Source organism: Oncorhynchus kisutch, linkage group LG19, assembly GCF_002021735.2.
Source record: "Oncorhynchus kisutch isolate 150728-3 linkage group LG19, Okis_V2, whole genome shotgun sequence".
Taxonomy (NCBI): Eukaryota; Metazoa; Chordata; class Actinopteri; order Salmoniformes; family Salmonidae; genus Oncorhynchus; species Oncorhynchus kisutch.
Genome location: NC_034192.2, coordinates 59,759,847 through 59,783,068, shown reverse-complemented (window position 1 = coordinate 59,783,068; position 23,222 = coordinate 59,759,847). Strand labels below are relative to the sequence as shown.

The following is a 23,222-nucleotide window of genomic DNA, read 5'->3' as shown; positions in this document are numbered from 1 at the left end:
TATATAGACTGTATTCTAGTAATATTATAATATATCATAGTATATAGACTGTATTGTAGTAATAATATTATAATATATCATAGTATATAGACTGTATTGTAGTAATAATATTATAATATATCATAGTATATAGACTGTATTGTAGTAATAATATTATAATATATCATAGTATATAGACTGTATTGTAGTAATAATATTATAATATATCATAGTATATAGACTGTATTGTAGTAATAATATTATAATATATCATAGTATATAGACTGTATTGTAGTAATAATATTATAATATATCATAGTATATAGACTGTATTGTAGTAATAATATTATAATATATCATAGTATATAGACTGTATTGTAGTAATAATATTATAATATATCATAGTATATAGACTGTATTGTAGTAATAATATTATAATATATCATAGTATATAGACTGTATTGTAGTAATAATATTATAATATATCATAGTATATAGACTGTATTGTAGTAATAATATTATAATATATCATAGTATATAGACTGTATTGTAGTAATAATATAATAATATATCATAGTATATAGACTGTATTGTAGTAATAATATAATAATATATCATAGTATATAGACTGTATTGTAGTAATAATATTATAATATATCATAGTATATAGACTGTATTGTAGTAATAATATTATAATATATCATAGTATATAGACTGTATTGTAGTAATAATATAATAATATATCATAGTATATAGACTGTATTGTAGTAATAATATTATAATATATCATAGTATATGGACTGTATTGTAGTAATAATATTATAATATATTATTTAATAGTATATCTACTGTATTGTAGTAATAATATAATATATCATATCATAGTATATAGACTGTATTCTAGTAATATTATAATATATCATAGTATATCATAGTATATAGACTGTATTGTAGTAATATTATAATATATCATAGTATATCACAGTATATATACTGTATTGTAGTAATAATATAATATATCATAGTATATCATAGTATATCATAGTACATATACTGTATTGTAATAATAATATTTGTAACGTCGTTCGTCTGTAGAAGGAGAAGCGGACCAAAATGCAGCGTGGTGGTTACTCATGTTCTTTAATGAAATTTGAACGATACATGAAATAACTTAAATCTACAAAACAACAAACGGAACGTGAAAACCTGACTGGCAGATCTGGAAGAGTCTGGCTGACTGGCAGCTCCTTGCAGACTGGCAGCTCTGGCTGCTCCATGCAGACAGACAGCTACTTGCAGACTGACAGCTCTGGCTGCTACATGCAGATTGGCATCTCTGGCTGCTCCATGCAGACTGACAGCTCAGGCTGCTCCATGCAGACTGACAGCTCAGGCTGATCCATGCAGACTGCCATCTCTGGCTGCTCCATGCAGGCTGACATCTCTGGCTGCTACATGCAGACTGACAGCTCAGGCTGCTACATGCAGACTGACATCTCTGGCTGCTCCATGCAGACTGACAGTTCTGGCTGCTCCATGCAGACTGACAGCTCAGGCTGCTCCATGCAGGCTGGCAGCTCAGGCTGCTCCATGCAGGCTGGCAGCTCTGGCTGCGCTGAACAGGCAGGAGACTCCAGCAGCGCTGTAGAGGAGGAAGGCTCTGGCAGCACTGAACAGGCGGGAGACTCCAGCAGCGCTGTAGAGGAGGAAGGCTCTGGCTGCGCTGAACAGGCGGGAGACTCCGGCAGCGCAGGAGAGGAGGAAGGCTCGGACAGCGCTGAACAGGCGGGAGACTCCGACAGCGCTGGAGAGGAGAAAGGCTCTGGCAGAGCTGAACAGGCGAGGCGCACTGAAAGCCTGGTGCGTGGTGCTGGCACTGGTGGTACTGGGCCGAGGACATGCACAGGAAGCCTGGTGCGGGGAGCTGCCACCGGAGGACTGGTGTGTGGAGGTGGCACTGGATAGACCGGACCGTGCAGGCGCACTGGAGCACCGAGCCTGCCCAGCCTTACCTGGCTCGATGCCCATTCTAGCCCGGCCAATACGAAGAGCTGGTATGTACCGCACCGGGCTATGCACCCGCACTGGAGACACCGTGCGCTCCACAGTATAACACGGTGCCTGCCCGGTCTCTTTAGCCCCCCGGTAAGCACAGGAAGTTTGCGCAGGTCTCCTACCTGGCGTAGCCATACTCCCTGTGAGCCCCCCCCCCCAATACATTTTTGGGGCTGACTCTCGGGCTTCCATCCGCGTCGCCGTGCTGCCTCTTCATACCAGCGCCTCGCCGCTTTCTCCACCTCCAGTTCTTCTTTGGGGCGTCGATATTCACCAGGCTGTGCCCAGGGTCCTTTTCCGTCCAATATCTCCTCCCAAGTCCAGAAGTCCTGTGATCGCTGCTCCTCACGATAAACAGGGGGAATTGGCTCAGGTCTGAACCCTGACTCTGCCACACTCTCCCTGAGCCCCCCCCCCCCCCAAGACATTTTTGGGGCTGACTTTCGGGCTTCCTTGCCAACCGTGTTCCCTCGTATCGTCGGCTCCTCTCTCCGGCTGCCTCTGCTCTCCTAAGTGCCTCCACCTGTTCCCATGGGAGGCGATCTCTTCCAGCCAGTATCTCCTCCCAAGTGTAACAACCCTTGCCATCCAAAACGTCTTCCCATGTCCATTCCTCCTTTCGCTGCTTCTGCTGTCGCTGCCTGTCACCACGCTGCTTGGTCCTAGTGTGGTGGGTGATTCTGTAACGTCATTCGTCTGTAGAAGGAGAAGCGGACCAAAATGCAGCGTGGTGGTTACTCATGTTCTTTAATGAAATATGAACGATACATGAAATAACTTAAATCTACAAAACAACAAACGAAACTTGAAAACCTATACAGCCTATTTTGTGACAACAAACACAGAGACAGGAACAATCACCCACGAAACACTCAAAGAATATGGCTGCCTAAATATGGTTCCCAATCAGAGACAACGAGAATCACCTGCCTCTGATTGAGAACCGCCTCAGGCAACCATAGACTCTGCTAGAACACCCCACTAAGCCACAATTACAAAACCTACGAAAAACCCCCATACATAAACACAACACAAAATAAACCCATGTCACACCCTGGCCTGACCAAATAAATATAGAAAACACAAAATACTAAGACCAGGGCGTGACAATATTATAATATATCATAGTACAGTCATGGCCAAAAGTTTTGAGAATGACACAAATATTAATTTCCACAAAGTTTGCTGCTTCAGTGTCTTTATATATTTTTGTCAGATGTTACTATGGATACTGAAGTATAATTACAAGCATTTCATAAGTCTCAAAGGCTTTTATTGACAATTACATGAAGTTGATGCAAATAGTCAACCTTCTTTTTCAAGACCTCTGCAATCAGCCCTGGCATGCTGTCAAATAACTTCTGGGCCACATCCTGACTGATGGCAGACCATTCTTGCATAATAAATGCTTGGAGTTTGTCAGAATTTGTGGGTTTTTGTTTGTCCACCCGCCTCTTGAGGAATGACCACAAGTTCTCAATGGGATTAAGGTCTGGGTTTCCTGGCCATGGACCCAAAATATCGATGTTTTGTTCCCCGAGTTACTTAGTTATCACTTTTGCCTCACTTTTGCCTTAGCAAGGTGCTCCATCATGCTGGAAAAGGCCTTGTTCGTCACCAAACTTCCTGGATGGCTGGGAGAAGTTGCTCTCGGAGGATGTGTTGGTACCATTCTTTATTCATGGCTGTGTTCTTAGGCAAAATTGTGAGTGAGCCCACTCCCTTGGCTGAGAAGCCACCCCACACATGAATGGTCTCAGGATGCTTTACTGTTGGCATGACACAGGACTGATGGTAGCACTCATCTTGTCTTCTCCGGACAAGCTTTTTTCCAGATGCCACAAACAATCGGAAAGGGGATTCATCAGAAAAAATGATTTTACCCCAGTCCTCAGCAGTCCAATCCCTGTACCTTTTGCAGAATATCAGTCTGTCCCTGATGTTTTTCCTGGAGAGAAGTGGCTTCTTTGCTGCCCTTCTTGACACCAGGCCATCCTCCAAAAGTGTTCGCCTCACTGTGCGTGCAGATGCACTCACACCTGCCTGCTGCCATTCCTGAGCAAGCTCTGTACTGGTGGTGCCCTGATCCCGCAGGTGAATACACTTTAGGAGACGGTCCTGGCTCTTGCTGGACTTTCTTGGGCGCCCTGAAGCCTTCTTCACAACAATTGAACCGCTCTTCTTGATGATCCGATAAATGGTTGATTTAGGTCTTACTGGCAACAATATCCTTGCCTGTGAAGCCCTTCAAGTGAAAAGCAATGATGACGGCACGTGTTTCCTTGCAGGTAACCATGGTTGACAGAGGAAGAACAATGATTCCGAGCACCACCCTCCTTTTGAAGCTTCCAGTCTGTTATTCGAACTCAATCAGCATGACAGAGTGATCTCCAGCCTTGTCCTCGTCAACACTCACACCTGTGTTAACGAGAGAATCACTGACATGATGTCAGCTGGTCCTTTTGTGGCAGGGCTGAAATGCAGTGGAAATGTTTTTGGGGGATTCAGTTCATTTTGCATGGCAAAGAGGGACTTTGCAATTAATTTCAATTCATCTGATCACTCTTCATAACATTCTGGAGTATATGCAAATTGCCATCATACAAACTGAGGCAGCAATTAATATTTGTGTAATTCTCAAAACTTTCGGCCACGACTGTATATAGACTGTATACAGTAATAATATTATAATATATCATATCATATCATAATATATAGACTGTATTGTAGTAATAATATAATATATCATAGTATATCACAGTATATAGACTGTATTGTAGTAATAATATAATATATCATAGTATATCATAGTATATAGACTGTATTGTAGTAATAATATAATATATCATAGTATATCACAGTATATAGACTGTATTGTAGTAATAATATTGTAATATATCATAGTATAGACTGTTTTGCCTATTTAACTATCTTTAATCTTGTGTCACACCTTAATACTGAACCTTTGCTTTCTCCTCTGTCTGTGTACTCTGTAATACTGAACCCCTGATTTCTCCTCTGTCTATGTCCTCTGTAATACTGAAACCCTGATTTCTCCTCTGTCTCTGTCCTCTGTATAATACTGAACCCCTGATTTCTCCTCTGTCTCTGTCCTCTGTATAATACTGAACCCCTGATTTCTCCTCTGTCTCTGTCCTCTGTATAATACTGAACCCCTGATTTATCCTCTGTCTCTGTCCTCTGTATAATACTGAACCCCTGATTTCTCCTCTGTCTCTGTCCTCTATATAATACTGAACCCCTGCCTTCTCCTCTGTCTCTGTCCTCTATATAATACTGAACCCCTGCCTTCTCCTCTGTCTGTGTCCTCTATAATACTGAACCCCTGCTTTCTCCTCTGTCTGTGCAGGAAAGTTCACTTGTATCGAGGCTCGTTTCCATCTGGAGAGGCAGATGGGCTATTACCTGATTCAGATGTACATCCCCAGCCTTCTGATTGTCATTTTGTCCTGGGTGTCCTTCTGGATCAACATGGACGCTGCACCTGCCAGAGTGGGATTGGGCATTACCACCGTGCTCACTATGACCACCCAGAGCTCCGGCTCCCGAGCCTCCCTCCCCAAGGTGAGACAAACTCCCTAACCCAGAGCTCCGGCTCCCGAGCCTCCCTCCCCAAGGTGAGACAAACTCCCTAACCCAGAGCTCCGGCTCCCGAGTCTCCCTCCCCAAGGTGAGGATTGTCCCAGATGAACTACAAGCCACACTCTGTCTATTGTCCTAGATGAACTACAAGCCACACTCTGTCTATTGTCCTAGATGGTCAAACTAAGTCAACATGAGAAAAAAGGGATTTTCAGATTAAAAAGGAAGAGGGACTTTGCATGATGGACTATGATTTTATAATTATGTCCTGGAAGAGTATCCTCCCATTTTGTTTGTTGACATTAGGTGATTCATGTTCTCTGGAAAATTGAACAAGTGAACCGTGATTTCTATGCAGTTCAGCTGTCACAATAATGATCACACAACACGGCTGAGCGTAGGTGCACACAGCACAGATTGCTCGCCCTCTTCCACGCCTCACTGACTCGGTGCATTGGTGACAGGGAGGGAAGGAGAGGAGAGAGGGCCATTTTGAATGACAACAACATTCAGTCACCCTTTACTCTGTCTTTACTCAACAAATCGAGCCACCACGGAAAAGTTACTTTTTGCTGTCATTATCTTCTATCCCCCTGTTCTAGTGCTCTACTTTCAATACGAAGAGATGAAGAATGAAACATCTTAATTGATCAAGTACTGTAAAACTAAAGAAAACACATCAAAATATCTGATCTAGTGTGGAAGACTAGAAATCCCACAATCCAACGACACCAGGAAGAAGTAAAACAGTCTGCCTCTGTCTGTCTCGGGCAGCTGACTTTCATCATTTGAACAATGTCTTGTGAACCATGCATTCTGTAATGCCACCTAAACTGCATTCCAGGGCAGCTCTGTCATTTACTTGTCAAATACAGTAAGCTTCAGCTGAACTGACAAGCCAACCCAGTCTAGCTTTAGCCCTATTTCCAGGTCAAAGATGTGGTTTCCATACATCTCTCTATCTCACTGCCCAGGCAGAGCAGAGTCCTGCCAATCCAATTGACAGTACAGACTACTGTGTACTGGACAGTTCTTAGAGTTTGAAGTTAAATGTTGTCTCTGTAGCAGACATCAAATTAATGAATCAAGGATCATAGGATTATTAGATACAGATACAGTGTCTTCAGAAAGTATTCAGATCCCTTGACTTTTTCCACATGTTGTTACCTTACAACCTTATTCTAGTCCTCATCAGTCAACACACAACACCCCATCGTTGTAATGATTTTCTTCTTCCTCTGACGGGGAGTATGAAATATCGGACCAATGCGCAGCGTGGTAAGTGCCCATAATAAATGTATTAAACTGAACACAGAATACAAAAGAACAATAGAAATCAAATGAAAACCGAAACAGTTCTGTATGGTAAAACACAGACGCAGAAAACAACTACCCACAACCAATAGTGGGAAAACAGGCTGCCTAAGTATGGTTCTCAATCAGAGACAACGATCGACAGCTGCCTCTGATTGGGAACCATACCAGGCCAAACACAGAAATACAAAACCTAGAATACACAACATAGAATGACCACCCCAACTCACGCCCTGACCAAACTAAAACAGAGACATAAAAAAGGAACTACGGTCAGGACGTGGCAATAATGACAAAACAAAAACAGGTTTTTAGACATTTTTGCTAATGTATTAAAAATGAAAAACAGAAATTCCTTATTTACGTAAGAATTCAGACCCTTTGCCATGACACTCGAAATTGAGCTCAGGTGCATCCTGTTTCCATTGATCATTCTTGAGATGTTTCTACAACTTGATAGGAGTCCACCTGTGGTAAATTCAATTGATTTGGAAAGCCACATACCTGTCTATATAAGGTCTCACAGTTGACAGTGCATGTCGGGGGGGAAAAAACAAGCCATGAGGTCGAAGGAATTGTCCATAGTGTTCTGAGACAGGATTGTGTTGAGGCACAGCTCTGGGGAAGGGAACCAAAAAATGTCTGCAGCATTGAAGGTTCCCAAGAACACAGTGGCCTCCATCATTCTTAAATGGAAGAAGTTTGGAACCACCAAGACTCTTCCAAACTAAGCAATCGGGGGAGAAGGGCCTTGGTCAGGGAGGTGACCAAGAACCCTATGGTCACTCTGACAGAGCTCCAGAGTTCCTCTGTGGAGATGGGAGAACCTTCCAGAAGGACAACCATCTCTGCATCACTCCACCAATCAGGCCTTTATGGTGGAAGCCACTCATCAGTAAAAGGCACATGGCAGCCCGCTGGGAGTTTGCCAAAGGGCACCTAAAGGACTTTCAAACAATGAGAAACAAGATTCTCTGGTCTGATGAAACTAAGATTGAACTGTTTGGCCTGAATGCTAAGTTTCACTTCTGGAGGAAACCTGGCGCCATCCCTACGGTGAAGCACAGTGGTGGCAGCATTATGCTGTGGGGATGTTTTTCAGCATCAGGGACTGGGTGACTAGTCGGGATCGAGGGAAAGATGAACGGAGAAAAGTACAGAGAGATTCTTGATGAAAACCTGGTCTAGAGCACTCAGTACCTCAGAATGGGGAGAAGGTTCACCTTCCAACAGGACAATGACCCTAAGTACACAGCCAAGACAACGCAGGAGTGGCTTCGGGACAAGTATCTGAATGTCCTTGAGTGGTCCAGTCAGAGCCCAGACTTGAACCCGATTGAACATTTCTGGAGAGACCTGAAAATAGCTGTGCATCGACACTCCCCATCTAACTTGACAGAGCTTGAGAAGATCTGCAGAGAAGAATGGGAGAAACTCCCCAAATTAGGTGTGCCAAGCTTGTAGCGTCATACAGTACCCAAAAAGACTCAAGGCTGTAATTGCTGCCAATGGTGCTTCAACAAAGTATTAAGTAAAGGGCCTGAATACTTATGTAAATATGATATTTCAGTTTTGCAAACATTTCTACAAACCTGTTTTTGCTTTGTCATTATGGAGTATTGTGTGTAGATTGATGGAGTATTGTCTGTAGATTGATGGAGTATTGTCTGTAGATTGATGGAGTATTGTCTGTAGATTGATGGAGTATTGTCTGTAGATTGATGGAGTATTGTCTGTAGATTGATGGAGTATTGTCTGTTGATTGATGGAGTATTGTCTGTAGATTGATGGAGTATTGTGTGTACATTGATGGAGTATTGTCTGTAGATTGATGGAGTATTGTGTGTAGATTGATGGAGTATTATGTGTACATTGATGGAGTATTGTGTGTAGATTGATGGAGTATTGTGTGTAGATTGATGAAGTATTGTGTGTAGATTGATGGAGTATTGTGTGTAGAATAAGGCTGTACTGTAATGTAACAAAATGTGGAAAAATTCAAGGGGTCTGAATACTTTCCCGAATAGACATGGTACTGTACATTATCTTCGACTCCTGGAGATGTAGTTGTTGTTGTCCTCCTCCTGCTTACCACCGTGTCCTTCTGCCCAATTACAGGTGTCGTATGTGAAAGCCATTGACATCTGGATGGCTGTGTGCCTCCTGTTTGTCTTCTCGGCCCTGCTTGAGTACGCCGCTGTGAACTTCATCGCTCGGCAACACAAGGAACTGCTGCGCTTCAGGAGGAGAAGGAGACACATGAAGGTCAATTAACAGCTTTTTTTAAATTATTGTGATCAAGTGTTTATTATCCATTCATAGATTAGACTAACACTTTTCACAGGAACCCTTCCCATCACCTTAACCCCCTCCTCTCAGACCAGCAAGAGAGCCAGCCAGCCTCAGTTAAATATGACACTTTTTGTTTTCTTATATTCTCTACAAGTACACAACAGTTCATATTTAATGCTGAGGGAGTATTGAGAATGATTAAAGTCATTAGGGATGTGTCCCAAATGACAACCTAGTCCCTTTATAGTGCACTAATTTTGACCAGAGCCCATAGAGAATAGGCTCAAATGTAGTGCACTATATAGCGTGCCATTTGCAACACATCCATGGAGACAGACCAAATAGAAGAATGAGCTGTGTATCAGATTCACAACAATATAATTATTCCCACATGCCTACAGTGCCTTGCACAAGTATTCATCCCCCTTGGCATTTTTCCTATTTTGTTGCATTACAACCTGCAATTTAAATGGATTTTTATTTGGATTTCATGTAATGAAAAAAATGACTTGTTTCAAAAAATTCTAAAAAATAAAAAACGGAAAAGTGGTGCGTGTATATGTATTCACCCCCTTTGCTATGAAGCCCCTAAATAAGATCTGGTGCAACCAATTACCTTCAGTAGTCACATAATTAGTTAACTAAAGTCCACCTGTTTGCAATCTAAGTGTCACATGATCTGTCACATGATCTCAGTATATATCCACACACCTGTTCTGAAAGGACCCAGAGTCTGCAACACCACTAAGCAAGGGGCACCACAAAGCAAGCAGCACCATGAAGACCAAGGAGCTCTCCAAACAGGTCAGGGACAAAGTTGTGGAGAAGTACAGATCAGGGTTGGGTTATAAAAAAATATCAGAAAATATCTGAAATTTTTAACATCCCACAGAGCACCATTAAATCCATTATTAAAAAACACAAAACACTTGCCAAGAGAGGGCCGCCCACCAAAACTCATGGACCAGGCAAGGAGGGCATTAATCAGAGAGGCAACAAAGAGACCAAAGATAACCCTGAAGGAGCTGCAAAGCTCCACAGTGGAGATTGGAGTATCTGTCCATAGGACCACTTTATGCCGTACATTCCACAGAGCTGGGCTTTACGGAAGAGTGGCCAGAAAAAGCCATTGTTTAAAGAAAAAAATAAGCAACCACATTTGGTGTTCGCCAAAAGGCATGTGGGAGACTCCACAAACATATGGAAGAGGGTATACTGGTCAGATGAGACTAAAATGTAGCTTTTGGCCATTAAGGAAAACGCTATGTCTGGCGCAAACCCAACATCCCTCATTACCCCGAGAATACCATCCCCACAGTGAAGCATGGTGGTGGCAGCATCATGCTGTGGGATGTTTTTCATGTTTTTTCATTTGCCAAGCTTATAGAGACATACCCCAAGAGACTTGCAGCTGTAATTGCTGCAAAGGTTGCTCTACAAAGTATTGACTTTTGGGGAGGGGGGGGTGAATAGTTATGCACGCTCAAGTTTTCAGGGTTTTTTTGGTCTTATTTCTTGTTTGTCTCACAATAAAAATATTTTGCATCTTCAAACTGGTATGCATGTTGTGTAAATCAAATAATAGAATTCCCCCAAAAAATCAATTTTAATTCGAAGTTGTAAAACAATAAAATAGGAAAAAATGCCAAAGGCGGTGTATCAGATTCAGAACAATGAAATTATTCCCCCATGCCTTAACGCAGTCTGACATAATCTATCGTCTAACAGGCCCAAGAGCACACCAGGTTGTAACTGTTGGGTTGAAAGGCCACTGCATTACAACATTCCCAATGGGCGGTGCCTGTTATCCTTGTATTAAAGTCAGTTAAACAAGTAGTCTGGTCCCAGATCTGTTTTGCTGTATAGCCAACTCCTGTGGTCATTGGCATACCTAGTTGTTCATGCACAATGACCAAAGGAGTTGGCAAGACAGCACAAACAGATCTGGGATCAGGCAATAAAACAAGTAGATTGAAATTGAAAACCCCATCGCTACACTCTGTGTTTTTTTGCTTTTAATAAGATGTCAGATCCAAACAAACTCCGTAGCTGTTATTTGTCTGATAGTGTTTGTGTTATTGATGTCTTGAAGACTGAATATCAAATACAGAAAGTATGACTCATTTAGTAGTTTCTTTCTACCACAGAGAGTGTTGTTCCCTCATCCTAAAACTCAGATCCAGCTAGGGGACTCTTTCTCTGCATCAGTCATCTCATTTCTCTGAGGGGCAGCTAGGCGGAGGAATTCAGATGTTAGATGTTTTTTACTGTTTAATCAATCAATTTTATCTGTCCAGATGAATTGATCAAATACAAGACCATGTAATTTATTTAGAAGTAAACCTGTCAGCCTTGAAGCTAATAGAATAAGTCTGCGGAGGAGGAGGAGGGGAGAGGGGAGGAGGAGGAAGAGGAGGAGAAGGAGGAGGGAGGGGGGGAAGAGGAGGAAGAGGACGAGGAGGAGAAGGGAGAGGGGAGGAGGAGGAAGAGGAGGAGGAGGAGGAGAAGGAGGAGGGGTGGAGAGGGGAGGAAGAGGAAGAGGAGGAGAAGGAGGAGGGAGAGGGGAGGAGGAGGAAGAGGAGGAGAAGGGAGGAGGAGGAAGAGGAGGAGGATGAGAAGGAGGAGAGGGGAGGAGGAGGAAGAGAAGGAGGAGGGGAGAGGGGAGGAGGAGGAAGAGGAGGAGGAGGAGAAGGAGGGAGGGGAGGAGGAGGAAGAGGAGGAGAAGGAGGAGGGAGAGGGGAGGAGGAGGAAGAGGAGGAGGAGAAGGAGGAGGGAGAGGGGAGGAAGAGGAGGAGGAGGAGAAGGAGGAAGGAGAGGGGAGGATGAGGAAGAGGAGGAGGAGAAGGAGGAGGGGGCGAGAGAAAACACAGAAACCCTTCAAAGAGTTAGACATAAACATTCCATAAACTCCTTGTCATTCCATACGCCTTGACCGGGCGCCTTGACCGGGCGGACAGGCAGGAGTCTACAGCCACTGACTACTTCTAAGGGAATATGGATCCAGTCAATCTTTCAAAAGAGTAAAAAAATCTCAAAATAAATCCTCAGTAGTATTGTTCTAATCCAGAATCCCTGAAAGGAGGGTATGTACTAGGTGAGGGTCGATTAGTCTACTGTTCCCTGGAGCACTAGTCTCTCTCAGGTCAATTGAGAAGCTGGCCACATCCCTAATGGCAACCATACGGCTCTGGTCAAAAGTAGTGCACCATACAGGGAATAGGGTTCCATAGGGCTCTGGTCAAAAGTAGTGCACTATACAGGGAATAGTGTGCCATAGGTCTCTGGTCAAAAGTAGTGCACTATACAGGGAATAGTGTGCCATAGGTCTCTGGTCAATAGTAGTGCACTATACAGGGAATAGGGTGCAATAGGGCTCTGGTCAATAGTAGTGCACTATACAGGGAATAGGGTGCCATAGGGCTCTGGTCAATAGTAGTGCACTATACAGGGAATAGGGTGCCATAGGGCTCTGGTCAATAGTAGTGCACTATACAGGGAATAGTGTGCCATAGGGCTCTGGTCAATAGTAGTGCACTATACAGGGAATAGTGTGCCATAGGTCTCTGGTCAATAGTAGTGCACTATACAGGGAATAGGGTGCCATAGGGCTCTGGTCAATAGTAGTGCACTATAGAGGGAATAGGGTGCCATAGGGCTCTGGTCAATAGTAGTGCACTATACAGGGAATAGGGTGCCATAGGGCTCTGGTCAATAGTAGTGCACTATACAGGGAATAGGGTGCCATAGGGCTCTGGTCAATAGTAGTGCACTATACAGGGAATAGTGTGCCATAGGGCTCTGGTCAATAGTAGTGCACTATACAGGGAATAGGGTGCCATAGGGCTCTGGTCAATAGTAGTGCACTATACAGGGAATAGGGTGCCATAGGGCTCTGGTCAATAGTAGTGCACTATACAGGGAATAGTGTGCCATAGGGCTCTGGTCAAAAGTAGTGCACTATACAGGGAATAGGGTGCCATAGGGCTCTGGTCAATAGTAGTGCACTATACAGGGAATAGTGTGCCATAGGGCTCTGGTCAATAGTAGTGCACTATACAGGGAATAGTGTGCCATAGGAGGAGGAAGAGGAGGAGAAGGAGGAGGGAGAGGGGAAGAGGAGGAAGAGGACGAGGAGGAGAAGGGAGAGGGGAGGAGGAGGAAGAGGAGGAGGAGGAGGAGAAGGAGGAGGGGTGGAGAGGGGAGGAAGAGGAAGAGGAGGAGAAGGAGGAGGGAGAGGGGAGGAGGAGGAAGAGGAGGAGAAGGGAGGAGGAGGAAGAGGAGGAGGATGAGAAGGAGGAGAGGGGAGGAGGAGGAAGAGAAGGAGGAGGGGAGAGGGGAGGAGGAGGAAGAGGAGGAGGAGGAGAAGGAGGGAGAGGGGAGGAGGAGGAAGAGGAGGAGAAGGAGGAGGGAGAGGGGAGGAGGAGGAAGAGGAGGAGGAGAAGGAGGAGGGAGAGGGGAGGAAGAGGAGGAGGAGGAGAAGGAGGAAGGAGAGGGGAGGAGGAGGAAGAGGAGGAGGAGAAGGAGGAGGGGGCGAGAGAAAACACAGAAACCCTTCAAAGAGTTAGACATAAACATTCCATAAACTCCTTGTCATTCCATACGCCTTGACCGGGCGCCTTGACCGGGCGGACAGGCAGGAGTCTACAGCCACTGACTACTTCTAAGGGAATATGGATCCAGTCAATCTTTCAAAAGAGTAAAAAAATCTCAAAATAAATCCTCAGTAGTATTGTTCTAATCCAGAATCCCTGAAAGGAGGGTATGTACTAGGTGAGGGTCGATTAGTCTACTGTTCCCTGGAGCACTAGTCTCTCTCAGGTCAATTGAGAAGCTGGCCACATCCCTAATGGCAACCATACGGCTCTGGTCAAAAGTAGTGCACCATACAGGGAATAGGGTTCCATAGGGCTCTGGTCAAAAGTAGTGCACTATACAGGGAATAGTGTGCCATAGGTCTCTGGTCAAAAGTAGTGCACTATACAGGGAATAGTGTGCCATAGGTCTCTGGTCAATAGTAGTGCACTATACAGGGAATAGGGTGCAATAGGGCTCTGGTCAATAGTAGTGCACTATACAGGGAATAGGGTGCCATAGGGCTCTGGTCAATAGTAGTGCACTATACAGGGAATAGGGTGCCATAGGGCTCTGGTCAATAGTAGTGCACTATACAGGGAATAGTGTGCCATAGGGCTCTGGTCAATAGTAGTGCACTATACAGGGAATAGTGTGCCATAGGTCTCTGGTCAATAGTAGTGCACTATACAGGGAATAGGGTGCCATAGGGCTCTGGTCAATAGTAGTGCACTATAGAGGGAATAGGGTGCCATAGGGCTCTGGTCAATAGTAGTGCACTATACAGGGAATAGGGTGCCATAGGGCTCTGGTCAATAGTAGTGCACTATACAGGGAATAGGGTGCCATAGGGCTCTGGTCAATAGTAGTGCACTATACAGGGAATAGTGTGCCATAGGGCTCTGGTCAATAGTAGTGCACTATACAGGGAATAGGGTGCCATAGGGCTCTGGTCAATAGTAGTGCACTATACAGGGAATAGGGTGCCATAGGGCTCTGGTCAATAGTAGTGCACTATACAGGGAATAGTGTGCCATAGGGCTCTGGTCAAAAGTAGTGCACTATACAGGGAATAGGGTGCCATAGGGCTCTGGTCAATAGTAGTGCACTATACAGGGAATAGTGTGCCATAGGGCTCTGGTCAATAGTAGTGCACTATACAGGGAATAGTGTGCCATAGGAGGAGGAAGAGGAGGAGAAGGAGGAGGGAGAGGGGAAGAGGAGGAAGAGGACGAGGAGGAGAAGGGAGAGGGGAGGAGGAGGAAGAGGAGGAGGAGGAGGAGAAGGAGGAGGGGTGGAGAGGGGAGGAAGAGGAAGAGGAGGAGAAGGAGGAGGGAGAGGGGAGGAGGAGGAAGAGGAGGAGAAGGGAGGAGGAGGAAGAGGAGGAGGATGAGAAGGAGGAGAGGGGAGGAGGAGGAAGAGAAGGAGGAGGGGAGAGGGGAGGAGGAGGAAGAGGAGGAGGAGGAGAAGGAGGGAGAGGGGAGGAGGAGGAAGAGGAGGAGAAGGAGGAGGGAGAGGGGAGGAGGAGGAAGAGGAGGAGGAGAAGGAGGAGGGAGAGGGGAGGAAGAGGAGGAGGAGGAGAAGGAGGAAGGAGAGGGGAGGAGGAGGAAGAGGAGGAGGAGAAGGAGGAGGGGGCGAGAGAAAACACAGAAACCCTTCAAAGAGTTAGACATAAACATTCCATAAACTCCTTGTCATTCCATACGCCTTGACCGGGCGCCTTGACCGGGCGGACAGGCAGGAGTCTACAGCCACTGACTACTTCTAAGGGAATATGGATCCAGTCAATCTTTCAAAAGAGTAAAAAAATCTCAAAATAAATCCTCAGTAGTATTGTTCTAATCCAGAATCCCTGAAAGGAGGGTATGTACTAGGTGAGGGTCGATTAGTCTACTGTTCCCTGGAGCACTAGTCTCTCTCAGGTCAATTGAGAAGCTGGCCACATCCCTAATGGCAACCATACGGCTCTGGTCAAAAGTAGTGCACCATACAGGGAATAGGGTTCCATAGGGCTCTGGTCAAAAGTAGTGCACTATACAGGGAATAGTGTGCCATAGGTCTCTGGTCAAAAGTAGTGCACTATACAGGGAATAGTGTGCCATAGGTCTCTGGTCAATAGTAGTGCACTATACAGGGAATAGGGTGCAATAGGGCTCTGGTCAATAGTAGTGCACTATACAGGGAATAGGGTGCCATAGGGCTCTGGTCAATAGTAGTGCACTATACAGGGAATAGGGTGCCATAGGGCTCTGGTCAATAGTAGTGCACTATACAGGGAATAGTGTGCCATAGGGCTCTGGTCAATAGTAGTGCACTATACAGGGAATAGTGTGCCATAGGTCTCTGGTCAATAGTAGTGCACTATACAGGGAATAGGGTGCCATAGGGCTCTGGTCAATAGTAGTGCACTATACAGGGAATAGGGTGCCATAGGGCTCTGGTCAATAGTAGTGCACTATACAGGGAATAGGGTGCCATAGGGCTCTGGTCAATAGTAGTGCACTATACAGGGAATAGGGTGCCATAGGGCTCTGGTCAATAGTAGTGCACTATACAGGGAATAGTGTGCCATAGGGCTCTGGTCAATAGTAGTGCACTATACAGGGAATAGGGTGCCATAGGGCTCTGGTCAATAGTAGTGCACTATACAGGGAATAGGGTGCCATAGGGCTCTGGTCAATAGTAGTGCACTATACAGGGAATAGTGTGCCATAGGGCTCTGGTCAAAAGTAGTGCACTATACAGGGAATAGGGTGCCATAGGGCTCTGGTCAATAGTAGTGCACTATACAGGGAATAGTGTGCCATAGGGCTCTGGTCAATAGTAGTGCACTATACAGGGAATAGTGTGCCATAGGGCTCTGGTCAATAGTAGTGCACTATACAGGGAATAGTGTGCCATAGGGCTCTGGTCAATAGTAGTGCACTATACAGGGAATAGTGTGCCATAGGGCTCTGGTCAATAGTAGTGCACTATACAGGGAATAGTGTGCCATAGGGCTCTGGTCAATAGTAGTGCACTATACAGGGAATAGTGTGCCATAGGGCTCTGGTCAATAGTAGTGCACTATACAGGGAATAGGGTGCCATAGGGCTCTGGTCAATAGTAGTGCACTATACAGGGAATAGGGTGCCATAGGGCTCTGGTCAATAGTAGTGCATTATTTATTTGTATTTTTTATTTCACCTTTATTTAACCAGGTAGGCCAGTTGAGAACACCTTTATTTAACCAGGTAGGCCAGTTGAGAACACCTTTATTTAACCAGGTAGGCCAGTTGAGAACACCTTTATTTAACCAGCTAGGCCAGTTGAGAACACCTTTATTTAACCAGGTAGGCCAGTTGAGAACACCTTTATTTAACCAGCTAGGCCAGTTGAGAACACCTTTATTTAACCAGCTAGGCCAGTTGAGAACACCTTTATTTAACCAGGTAGGCCAGTTGAGAACACCTTTATTTAACCAGCTAGGCCAGTTGAGAACACCTTTATTTAACCAGCTAGGCCAGTTGAGAACACCTTTATTTAACCAGCTAGGCCAGTTGAGAACACCTTTATTTAACCAGGTAGGCCAGTTGAGAACACCTTTATTTAACCAGGTAGGCCAGTTGAGAACACCTTTATTTAACCAGCTAGGCCAGTTGAGAACAAGTTCTCATTTACAACTGCGACCTGGCCAAGATAAAGCAAAGCAGTGCGACACAAACAACAACACAGAGTTACACATGGGATAAATACACAGTCAATAGTACAATAGAAAAAAATCTATATACAGTGTGTGCAAATGAGGTAAGATTAGGGAGGTAAGGCAATGAATAGGCCACAGTGGTAAATAATTACAATTTAGCAATTAAACACTGGAGTGATAGATGTGCAGATGATGATGTGCAAGTAGAGATACTGAGGTGCAAAAGAGCAACAAAAAGGGAATAGGGTCCCATTTGGAACATAACCGCTGAGTACCATACAGTGTTTAGTGCTCACATCTCTACAAGAGATGATAGCTGGTAGTCCCGATGTTTGGCAGGAATGACTCAGATCTTCATCCAGTCTTTCACATGGTATGAGTTCTGGAGATTCCGGTTGGGTGATGTCATCATGTAGTCTAGTATTTGAAATGCAAGTCAAGCATTATTTTGCTGGGTTTTCTAGAAAATGCTGACAAATCCTTGTTTGGGTGGTGTTAGGCCTATATAGTATTGCAGTTAACAATAGTATCAATAAAATAGGACAAATATAAGCACCTGCCAAATTATTATTTTGTATTATTATATAGTGTAGTATTGCAGTTAACTATATTATCATATTATGTTATTATATTAACATTTTTTTAATGTAATTATTAACCATATATCCTGTGAAAATGCTGATCAATCCTTGTTTGTGAGGTGTTAGGCCTATAGTATTATTCATTTCAATACTATCTGGTGTTGATGATTATAAGCCCATTATGAAAGGATATGTCCTGCATTTACTTACAGCTCTGAATGATACTGATAGTTTTTGGAGTTGTATCAGATGACAGGCTAGCTGCTATGTAAAATAGCTAGATTGATGTTGTATGACTTTACCATCCTGATCTACAGAAAGACATGTTGTATGAGTTTACTATTACCAGTTCAGTTCAGGCTTCTAAAGGCTATCATTCAGCCAGTTCATCCTTCTAAAGGCTATCATTCAGCCAGTTCATCCTTCTAAAGGCTATCATTCAGCCAGTTCATCCTTCTAAAGGCTATCATTCAGCCAGTTCATACTTCTAAAGGCTATCATTCAGCCAGTTCAATCTTCTAAAGGCTATCGTTCAGCCTTCTAAAGGATATCATTCCACCAGTTCCTCCCCCTAAAGGCTATCATTCAGCCAGGTCAGCCTTCTAAAGGCTATCATTCAGCCAGGTCAGCCTTCTAAAGGCTATCGTTCAGCCTTCTAAAGGCTATCATTCAGCCTTCTAAAGGCTATCATTCAGCCAGTTCAGTCTTCTAAAGGCTATCATTCAGCCTTCTAAAGGCTATCATTCAGCCAGTCCAACCTTATAAAGGCTATCATTCAGCCAGTTCAATCTTCTAAAGGCTATCATTCAGCCAGTTCAATCTTCTAAATGCTATCATTCAGCCAGTTCAACCTTCTAAGGGCTATCATTCAGCCAGTTCAACCTTCTAAAGGCTATCATTCAGCCTTCTAAAGGCTATCATTCAGCCAGTTCAACATTCTAAAGGCTATCATTCAGCCAGTACAACCTTCTAAAGGCTATCATTCAGCCAGTTCAGTCTTCTAAAGGCTATCATTCAGCCTTCTAAAGGCTATCATTCAGCCAGGTCAGCCTTCTAAAGGCTATCATTCAGCCTTCTAAATGCTATCATTCAGCCAGTTCAGCCTTCTAAAGGCTATCATTCAGCCAGTTCAACCTTCTAAAGGCTATCATTCAGCCAGTTCAACCTTCTAAAGGCTATCATTCAGCCTTCTAAAGGCTATCATTCAGCCAGTTCATCCTTCTAAAGGCTATCATTCAGCCAGTTCATCCTTCTAAAGGCTATCATTCAGCCAGTTCCCCCTTCTAAAGGCTATCATTCAGCCAGTTCAACCTTCTAAAGGCTATCATTCAGCCTTCTAAAGGCTATCATTCAGCCAGTTCATCCCAGAGGACTGCTCCTCTGTTTTCTCTGCAGTGAGGAACCTGTCACTTCTACCCTCGACACAATAAAACAACCTCTCTGGTTCTCTCTGGTTCTGGCTGAGCATCGGGATACATAGCACAACACACACTCAGCTCCAGGACCAATCTTCAACAGCCGCAGTGGAAATCGTGTTGTTTCTCCGTTGGTGTTTAATTGATCGATCATTGCCACTGATAACCTAGAAAGTGCCCATCAGCTTCTACCTGACCTGGTTGAAAACTGATGGTCGCTGGTTAGAAAGACAATGAGGGTGAAATCTACAAACGAACACTGCAGCCTTTCCTGTGTGTCTCTCTGTGTGTGTGTGTGTGTGTGTGTGTGTGTGTGTGTGTGTGTGTGTGTGTGTGTGTGTGTGTGTGTGTGTGTGTGTGTGTGTGTGTGTGTGTGTGTGTGTGTGTGTCTGTGTGTGTGTGTGTGTGTGTGCACGTACGTGCATGTGAGAGCGCTAGTGTGTGTGGATGTTTATGTGTGTGTGTGCGTACCTCTATGGGAAGGTGACAGATTGAGGTCTCCCCCTCCTGGCCAGATGGTGTAACTGCAGACTGCAGATCAATAGCGACAGGCAGACTATTCATCTGTTGCCTTGAAGTATATAGACTGACTGTCCAGCAGCAGCCCACTCCCTCGACACACACACACACAGACACTCACACACACACACACACACACACACTCACTCACTCACTCACTCACACACACACACACACACTCATACACAAACACTCACACAGACACACACTCACTCACTCACTCACTCACACACACTCACACACACACACACACACATGTACCCGACAAGCTTCTCTCGAGACTGAAAGAAAGAGAGAAAGGTTTTAGGAGTAAAGTAAACTAAATCACTTGCCCAACTGCAGCCTACCAATATTATCCACCAGCATTGAATAAAATAATAGCAAACTGCATGTAATTTCACAAGCTTCTCTCGAGACTGTAAGAAAGGCCTTACTGAATAAACATGAATAAATATTGACTTGATTAAAACTTGACCCAACTGCAGAATACAGGATATCAATGGTGTGTCTCCTTTAAGGATTGTATAAAGAATATCAATGGAATTATAGCAATTGCAGAATTCATAATAATACATTATTTAATTAGCCATAGAGACATGTCTGTAGCCTATACCCAACCACAATAGCATCAGCCATATAGCCCATGCATTATTAAAGATGCACTCCAGAATCTTAAGAGGAACAAATTCGTAACGTATATATACTGAAATATAAACGCAACATGCAACAATTTCAAAGATTTTACTGAGTTACAGTTCATATATAAGGAAATCAGTCAATTGAAATAAATTCATTAGGCCCTGATCTATGGATTTCACATGACTGTGCAGGGGCGCAGCTCTTTTCCCCTGCAGTCCAAACTGAGATATATTAATAACTAGGTGACATGATGTGACCCCTAGACTGCAGATACAGTGTTCCAGTGTTCCGCTGGCTAACGATGACAGGGCCTTATTAGGACCACACTTCCTGATTGATCCAGGATAATCAGCTCATTAGGCCTGATTAGCTACTGTTCAAGTGGAATCTTTCACACGGGATCGTCTCGGGTGTGTGTGTTCTGAGGTTGTACTGTACCACCACGTCTGAGAACAACGGGGGATAAGAGACTGGATTAGCTAGGTAAATAAACTGGATTAGCTAGGTAAATAAGACTGGATTAGCTAGGTAAATAAGACTGGATTAGCTAGGTAAATAAGACTGGATTAGCTAGGTAAATAAGACTGGATTAGCTAGGTAAATAAAACTGGATTAGCTAGGTAAATAAGACTGGATTAGCTAGGTAAATAAAACTGGATTAGCTAGGTAAATAAGACTGGATTAGCTAGGTAAATAAGACTGGATTAGCTAGGTAAATAAAACTGGATTAGCTAGGTAAATAAAACTGGATTAGCTAGGTAAATAAGACTGGATTAGCTAGGTAAATAAGACTGGATTAGCTAGGTAAATAAAACTGGATTAGCTAGGTAAATAAGACTGGATTAGCTAGGTAAATAAAACTGGATTAGCTAGGTAAATAACACTGGATTAGCTAGGTAAATAAGACTGGATTAGCTAGGTAAATAAAACTGGATTAGCTAGGTAAATAAAACTGGATTAGCTAGGTAAATAAAACTGGATTAGCTAGGTAAATAAAACTGGATTAGCTAGGTAAATAAAACTGGATTAGCTAGGTAAATAAAACTGGATTAGCTAGGTCAATAAAACTGGATTAGCTAGGTCAATAAAACTGGATTAGCTAGGTAAATAAAACTGGATTAGCTAGGTAAATAAAACTGGATTAGCTAGGTCAATAAAACTGGATTAGCTAGGTAAATAAAACTGGATTAGCTAGGTCAATAAAACTGGATTAGCTAGGTAAATAAAACTGGATTAGCTAGGTAAATAAAACTGGATTAGCTAGGTAAATAAAACTGGATTAGCTAGGTAAATAAAACTGGATTAGCTAGGTAAATAAAACTGGATTAGCTAGGTAAATAAAACTGGATTAGCTAGGTAAATAAAACTGGATTAGCTAGGTAAATAAAACTGGATTAGCTAGGTAAATAAAACTGGATTAGCTAGGTAAATAAAACTGGATTAGCTAGGTAAATAAGTGGCATGCGACAGATAACCAAGTGGAAGCTACTCTCTGCCGGTGTCTGCAGGACATGAAGGGGCTAAATGATGTGAACTCATCATTTTCTCTGCGAAGTTATTGGAGTACAAAATATTTAAAAAGTACAAAATATATTACGTAGTATAAAGATGTTATAATTTAGTTGTGTTTCAACTGTGAAGAATATTTGTAAACAGTTTTACATTAACAATGTCTAAAATACAGAATTTCTGCCGTAGAGCACTAGTGAGAGAGATGATAAGGGACCTAATTTAGTTGTGTTTCAACTGTGACTTATATCTCTAAACAGATTTACGTGAACATGGCCTAAAATCATGTATTCAGGCAGTTTCGACAATGCAACTAGTACAACGCAGAAACGATCGATACTGTGGCTTTTTAAACAGTTTTCAATAAACATGGCCTAAAATCATGTTTGATGTCATTTTTAAGTAACAACTAGTGCAGTACTGGTAGTAAAGATGATAGAGAACTGTGAAATACAGTTTTAAACAGGTTTATATTAACAAATGTTTAAAATCCAGAATTTCTGCCGTTCTGAGGCAAGAATCTGTGAGAGAGACAATTTAGTTGTGTTTCAACTGTGAAGCAAAAGGTCATGTTCAAAGAAGTCAGTCCTAGACTAGATGGGTATTTGTTTTGTTTGACTTTGTGTCCGGGAAACCAGCCCTTAACATTACTGCTACTTCAACATTCTTCTCAGATGACCTGATCCTTTAATAATGAATATACCAAATCCTCAATGTAAAAGAGTGAAAGCACGATATTAAAAAAGAATGGGAAAAAAATCAGATTGGAATGACTGGGAAAGGGTCGTGTATTGGCATTGGGCTAAATTGCTTTGGGAAATCATAAAATGAATGGCAAGGCACCAACTCCTCGAGGAGAAAGTGATGATGGTTAGTCGTGACACTTCCCAAAATGACTTTGTGCAAATCAGCATTTTCCTTTTTTCCAAGGCTGCATGACACCGCGACCCACGCAAAGGCAAAATGTTTAGAGAAAACATAGGATGGGGCCTCCAACTAGTTGGCTTTACAGTTCTCTTTAATCTCAGCCATTAATCACATCACCACACACTAAGAGAT

General features: G+C 43.3%; 1 protein-coding gene across 2 annotated transcripts in view; it reads left to right on the top strand.

Annotated features, from left to right (window-relative positions):
- Positions 1 to 23,222, top strand: part of LOC109910214 (glycine receptor subunit alphaZ1) — a 91,108-nt gene that overhangs the window by 60,084 nt on the left and 7,802 nt on the right. For both annotated transcript variants that reach the window (XM_031797975.1, XM_031797974.1), the window contains 2 exons: positions 5,405 to 5,619; positions 9,070 to 9,216. In XM_031797975.1, coding sequence (XP_031653835.1) covers positions 5,405 to 5,619; positions 9,070 to 9,216 — 362 coding nt within the window. The remainder of the gene's footprint in view (positions 1 to 5,404; positions 5,620 to 9,069; positions 9,217 to 23,222) is intronic.